General features: G+C 28.0%; 1 protein-coding gene across 1 annotated transcript in view; it reads right to left on the bottom strand.

The window, feature by feature from the left end:
* Positions 1-6,769: 6,769 nt before the first annotated feature.
* LOC107003641 (lignin-forming anionic peroxidase-like) overlaps positions 6,770-7,237 on the bottom strand; it is a 6,676-nt gene continuing 6,208 nt past the window's right edge. Inside the window, exon 4 of the mRNA XM_015201961.2 lies at positions 6,770-7,201. Coding sequence (XP_015057447.1) covers positions 6,813-7,201 — 389 coding nt within the window. The 3' untranslated portion in view covers positions 6,770-6,812. The remainder of the gene's footprint in view (positions 7,202-7,237) is intronic.

Here is a 7,237-nt window from a genome sequence, read left to right as displayed (position 1 = left end):
CTAAGCCAAAACTATATCATTGTAAGCTAGCCATACAAATTTCAATAAGTTTCGATTTTTTTTTTGTTCTTTTATAATCTTTTATTATTCTAATTAAAATATTTTTTTTCTTTATTGTAACTATATAATATAGAGTATATCAAATGACAAATAAATTTTCTTGAAAAAATATTCAATGAGATTTTTTATGGTCAATTTGAACTATGTACCAACTATTATTTAAAATTGGGCAATATGTTGAAACTAATAGAATTAAAATCAAACTTTGATATGAAGTAGTAGTGAAGCACCAGCTAGCAAACATAGAATATTAATTATACATGAGTTAACACCTCATTACAATATATTTTTCTCTTTAATTTTTATTATTATACACTCGAGAATAATCTATATATATATATAAAGGAGGATCTTTAGTTTGCTGATGTGGCATGCCTAAATGATCAGGAAATTTATTTATATACTTTCTCAAAATTTTTCCTATTTTTCCACATTAATGTCTTTTAACTAATTAAAGTTTAAAAATAGAAAGACGTCATTTACCGTTATAATTGTATCCCTTTAACCGTTTCCTCAAATTAAGCCCATAATAATTGCATACGTCGTTTGGCATTCTGAATTCAAAATTAATGTCTCCTCAGCCGCCTCTGTAAAGCTATACTTAAGTTAGTAGAAGTCCCTATCGCATCATCCTCTTTGCGAGCAAAAACTCCATCTCCAGGTATACCTCAAAACTTATCCTATTTTTGTTTTCCTTTTTTCTGGTTGTAATTTCAACCTTTTCTTCCTTCTATGCTACTGTAATTTGATCATGAATTATCTAGCATTGGAACAAAAATGATTTGCTGATATTACTCTGATAAAATTATATTCTTTTTCTTAGAAATAGGGCAGAAGTTCACAATGTTTTGCCAAGTTCTTTCTATCGGAAGTGTGTCAGTTTTTATGGAATATTTCTGATATTCACACTGAAGCCCAGTTATATATGGACTCATACATAATAAGGCTCCATTGGTACGGAAGTACTCTACCAAAGATTTGAACCAAGACCTCTGTTTACAAGGATAGCAATCCCGTCCACCACATCGCATCTTGCTTATAAGTTTTTGCAGTGAGTATATGTAAATATATGTGTATAGTCATTTTTCCTTTTACAAAATACATAGTAATATTTTAGTATAAGGATTGTAGTTTATTACTAAATTGATATTGTGATGTCAAATTTGGAACTAATGAAGCCAAAGTTTGTATCAACTCCGTCTAACAGAGTATCTTTGAGAAGAAAAAGTTAAATCACGTTAAGCAGAAGATTGTTGATGCTGAGCACTAGGAAGAGATAACTTCTTGATTTGATTGATGATATAGATTTTCTACAAAGAGAACTAAGGTTGAGCATGCTCAGTTGCCCATGGATGAAATAAGGATGCTGCTGGAAGTGGTCAAATATCAGCAATATTATCGCAATGCAACAGGAAAGGAGAAAAAAGAACGATGACAAGTTTCAAAAGACTACCATTTAACCCTTTGAATCTTCACAAGAACATAGTTGGGATGGTGAAAATCATAATTCATAATCCTCGGGGAAGAAATTTGCTTCACCTGAGAAAGGGCAAACAAACGGATTGCAAACACACACTTTGAACTCTTTTTTAGGTGAACTCAATTTTGTTTGTCCTAAATTAGATGTTTGCTATTTTATTTTTGACAGAGAAATAATTTATCTTATGGTTACTAGCTTCAAATGTAATCTTTGAGAGTAGTTCCTCTTCATGTTTTGGAGTGGACGTATTTGTGTATTAATCTATATCTATAACAAAAAAGGTGATGTGGTACTGGGCGTGTTTATCTTATTAATAATAATTTTAAAATTGCCTAGATAATTACTCAATTAAATGAAGAACTTCCATTTCCTAATTAAATTGCAAAAGGCGATTTGATAACTCGCGTCAATTCATGTTTTAATAACCAATGAGAGTGAATCTGCATATAAATTGTGGCAAAGAGTGTTTCTAACGTTAAATCACAAAGGAAAAGTAACAAACAATTCAAGATTGTGATATTTAAGGCTCTCTTCTATGCAATTGTATGATTCCAATTGAAATATATATATATAATATTTTTTGTCATTTTTATTTGTTATGTTGTGTTTTTTGAAAGTCAAATTAATAAATTTTAAATTTAAATTAAATTACATTTATTTGATATTTTAAACAAAAAATTGAGATATTCAAAAACTATACGGAAAATACTATACATAGCAATTGTTTGCATAGCAATATGATGAAAAAATATATTGTAAAATGTTAGTCAAAATTTTTATAGATTGACTCTAAAAATGACAAGTATGACAAATTTTGATAGTGGACGAAGAGAGTCTATATAGTCAATTTCAAGCTTATGAGTTTCAAATTTTGATTCTTTTATATTATTAAAATTTTAATTAAATCAATAATTTGTAGAGTTGATAGATTTATTAAGATACATATAAAGTTTGGATTGAAGTTACTCAATTCACTCAAACTTAACTGAAAGTTTAGCTTAGTTCCTGAATACAGCTGAAGAAATTTTACTAGACAGAAATTTTTTATTTTTTTTAGTATTTGCTAGCTCTTTTATTGAACTTTATTTACTTATTGTATCGACATAGTGCATAGAAACAAATTGATTAGGAGTATATAGGTTTCCGCATAGTGCTTCTGTGAGTAGTCTCTATTGAAAATGTCTATTGATTAGAGTAGCGGTGGCTCCAAGATTTTAAGGTAAAGTTTAATGGGTGCTCGAGCATTTGGAAAGGTCAACATAATTTCGTCACTTAATTATATATGGTGCTTTAAAGTAGATTATTATTGCAAAATTTATTAAAATTTACTTTTGCATATGATAATTATTATTATTATTATTATTATTATTTAAAAAAAAGTGTAACTCAATCTATAGATTTTTGTACAAAAAAAATCTACTATTATTATTCATTTATACATAACACAATTAAATAATAGTTGAAGATGGCTATTATTTTTTTAGTGCATTTATCATGTTAATTATTTGCTTCCGTTGCTTTTCCTGACGTTACTTTTTCTCATGTCTTTTTATATTCATGCCTTAGGATACAATAGTGGTGGTTAGTTAGATAACAGAGAAATTTTGGGATTAATTATAATGATATTAATTTTTATTGACAGTTTTATATGTTATATCAAACGTATTTTGATTTAAATGCCTTACGCTGTGACATTTCAATGGGCATATTTCCAATTCCATAGTATCATCAGACTTTATATTATATATGGGTACTGTTTCGACAATTTACAAGTAGATATTACCAACAACTTTGGCTTAGAAAGATTAATTAAGAAGGTTCTCAATTAACCTCATGCCACATGCATTTTGAATTCCAATGTTACGTTTTGCTTGATTTTCACTAGCCAACAAAAATATAGCACAAGATATTTCAATGAAAGACTATACAAAATATTTTATAACTTTTTTACCTGTTCACATGCTTGAGAACAAGAGGGGATACATTTTAAAATTACGCGTGTCATCATGTGATAGAAAATATGATGAAGGAAGAAATTTTCAAGGTTCTATGGGTCTCCTTATAACTTATAAGGCTTGACCAATTTTTTCTTTTAAAAGAACTAATCTTTAAGTTAAATTTAATTTAATATGATATTATAATCGAATTCCATGTGAGCATTCAGAAAATTAAACTATTGTGAAAGTAAAAATACGATCGATCTATGAATATGATATAAAAAATGAATCAAAGACCTAATTTAATAAAATAAGTATATTTTTACAAGTAGGCGTGCAATTAAAAGTTAGAACTATGCAATAAGTTCTAAAGAAAAAGGAAAAACAAGTACATATATACATATGTTAAATAATACACAAAGGAAGACTATGATTTAATCTAGACACGAGTAGATCAATTGTTCTTCGAAATTTATCAACACTTTTCAAGGGATGGAAAGTTATAAGGATAGTAACTGCTAATAATAAATTAGATTAAAACATGAAATTTTATAAGTTTAAATTTGTGATTAAAATATTATTACTTAAGTCTTCTAAAAGAACTACTTTAACAATAATTATTTCCGCGCGAAGCGCGGTTCAATTCACTAGTTTTAAATAAGATCCAATAAACTTCAAATAAATACATATTTTATACTCAAACTTCACTTGTCATATATACGTAGGGATATTCATGGTATTGTTACAAAAATCAAATTGAATCGCAATTTGAATAAAATCAACCAAAAAGAAATTCAATATTTGGTTAAATTTGATTTTAAATTTTGAAAATCGATACTATTTAGTTTGGTTTTGATTTTACTAAAAACAATCGCAAAAATAATCAAACCAAATAGATGAATAAGATGTATATATTTATAATTATTTATATATTATTCATAAATAAAATATAAATATTTTGTTAAATGTTAATTAACTTAAGCCTTTAATTTTATCATTTTTCTCAAGTCCAACACTGAAATTTTAGCCCAATTATTACAATCCTAAGATCAAGTCCATCAAAATTCATTACTTTAGTCTTTACCTACACATTTCTTAATTGAATCAATTTATTCGTGTTATAATAACTCTAATATTGCTTAATTACTCAATTGAATCGATAGTGGCTTTCTTGTGAATTATTCATGTATTAAGTGTTTGTGTCAATCAAAATACGTATGTGCCCTAAAACTTTATTACTTCTCAAATCGAAAAACTCAAAAAAACTGAACAAAACCGAATCAAATCGACAAGAACCAAACCGCCAGTTATTGTTTTGTTTAATTTGGTTTGGTTTTCAAAATTTACAAAATTGACTAGATTGATTTGATTTGATTTTAACCAATAACCGATCCAAGCCGAACCACAAACCCCCTATATATTAAGTATTCCTCTAGACTATGATTGAAATCTCAGAGACACGCCTTTACCTAAATTAAGGTCCTATATATAATACCCTCTCTCTCCCTCCACCCCCACCCTTAACCCAAACCCATTCTTTGTATAATGTTGTACATATTTTTGATTTATCTGACATTCAAACATTTTTCACGTGCCTCAATTATTTGGAGTCAATGAAGTGTATCACGTAAGTTAAAAGATGTATAAAATTATTTTTAAAAAAATGAGTTCGAAGGTAATGTGACCTTAATTAATTAAGATGTGTCCCTAAGATCTTGGTCTAGCTAATTTAGGGATGCTTGTGTTTTATCCCCTTGTTATAATCACCTAGTTTGATACGCATGCATTTCAGATAACCTTTTTTTATTACAATGATTTAACATTTTAAGAAACTTCCGTCTATATCACTAAAGGATGTATTGCAGTGAACGAGGTTGCTCCTCCCTTAATTAGAGGTCTCATGTTTGAAGCTTTGGTATGGAAAAATCTTCGATATAGGGAGTGGTTCCCTTCGGAAGGGGTCTACAACTACAATAAACATAATTTTTAGCGTCACTAAAATTTGACATCAATAAAGAGTGTTAAAGACTTTACCGATATTAGTTAAGTGTAATTAAAATTAATATTGCTAAAAGCTTTAGGGACATACAAAGAGTGCTAATTGCCCCTAAAAAACATTTTTAGCTGTAATTTAGAATTAATTGCCGCTAATAATAATTTTTGATATAGTGTACACAACGTAAATTCGAATATAATTGGACTCTAATGCATATACCAAACATTAGATGGGGGAAAAAATCTTTCATCTATCACATTTATTATATTTATTAATTTTGCAATTTATAAAATTATCAACTTTATTTTGAAAAGTACACTACCCTACAACACATACATGTCTAGCAAGGTGTTGAAGTTATAAAAGGAAGAATTGTGTATGGACATGAATTTCAGGTTGAAAAAAGAAAGAAGATGAAGCATTTAGAACGGAACTTGACATACTATTCGATCACATTTATTTTTGACGTTATAGGTGTTGAATTTCTTTCATTTCTTCGTATGTAAACTTTTTTATATATAGAATTTCTTTAACGAAAATTTAAACTCTCGCTGTTGAAGTTTGATACTTTTAAACTATTGGTGAATACATAGAAAGAGGATACAAGCAACTTGTGTAGAACACTACGCTATAAAAGCTGGACTTTGGAATGGTTAAACAGAGGATCTATTGCATCTAATAGTTTAATGTCAAAATAATTATTATTTGTCAAATAATTGTTTATATAGTCATATATACATCATCAATTCTTTGACATTCCCCTTTCGTACTAATGATTCGATGATATCTATTTTGTAGGATAAAATTATGAAATGTCAAAATCAATAGTAAATGGGATTAAAATATTACTTTTTGGAGGACATTCTGTTTTTCATGTTCAATCAAATCTATTATAAAAGAGATAGTCATTTTAATTTCTTATTATAATGATAACATTCATAGTCGCCGTTTAATAATATTTTTTAGTAGTTGAAATTATGGCAGGGTAAATATGAAAAAAAAATACAAAGATATAAATTACAATAAAAATCTAATTGCACATTTATAGTCGAAAAATTTATATATAGTAGTGTTATATATGGTGATATATTATAAAGAATTTATTTATATTATTTTATATTGAGATAACAGGTTAATTATCATTATAATTATTGTGTATCAACATATTTAAGTTTAATTATATATTAAAAATGGAGCCAAGTAGTTACATTGCCAAACATTTTATTTCACAAGGAAGATTTATTTTCATTCTTGAAACAATACAATATATAAGAAAAAAAAATTAAATGAATGCAAATAAACTTAGCAATTATACAAGTAAAAATAGGCTTTTGAAAAATCAATTTATAGCTCCACAAACCGTTCTTATGATTCCATTTTGACCAGTTAGAGGACTAATATCTCCCATTTTAATCATGGCTGCAGCAAAATCAGAGGCAAATGCTCGAGGGCTATTGCTATATTCTAAAACAATATCATCGGTAGATCCTCCACTCAAAAGAACTTGATCCGATTGAAGAAGGCCTTTTCTTTGCCTCAAATTCTTGAAGTAGTTGTTATCCAATTGATTAGGTGTTACCAAATCAAGTGGAGCTAGGTTTCCATTTTGATCTTCTTGAGGACATTGTCGTCTTCTAGTGCTAGCAAATCCAGCATCGATGTCTGTTCCATTGCTATAAATTCTATCACGGAAAAGAAAGCATTGTGCTTGTCCAATTGAATGTGATCCTAGAATTATTTTAAAAAGTTAGAACTTGTCATAAA

Source organism: Solanum pennellii, chromosome 11, assembly GCF_001406875.1.
Source record: "Solanum pennellii chromosome 11, SPENNV200".
NCBI lineage: Eukaryota > Viridiplantae > Streptophyta > Magnoliopsida > Solanales > Solanaceae > Solanum > Solanum pennellii.
This window is presented reverse-complemented; position numbering and strand designations above follow the sequence as displayed.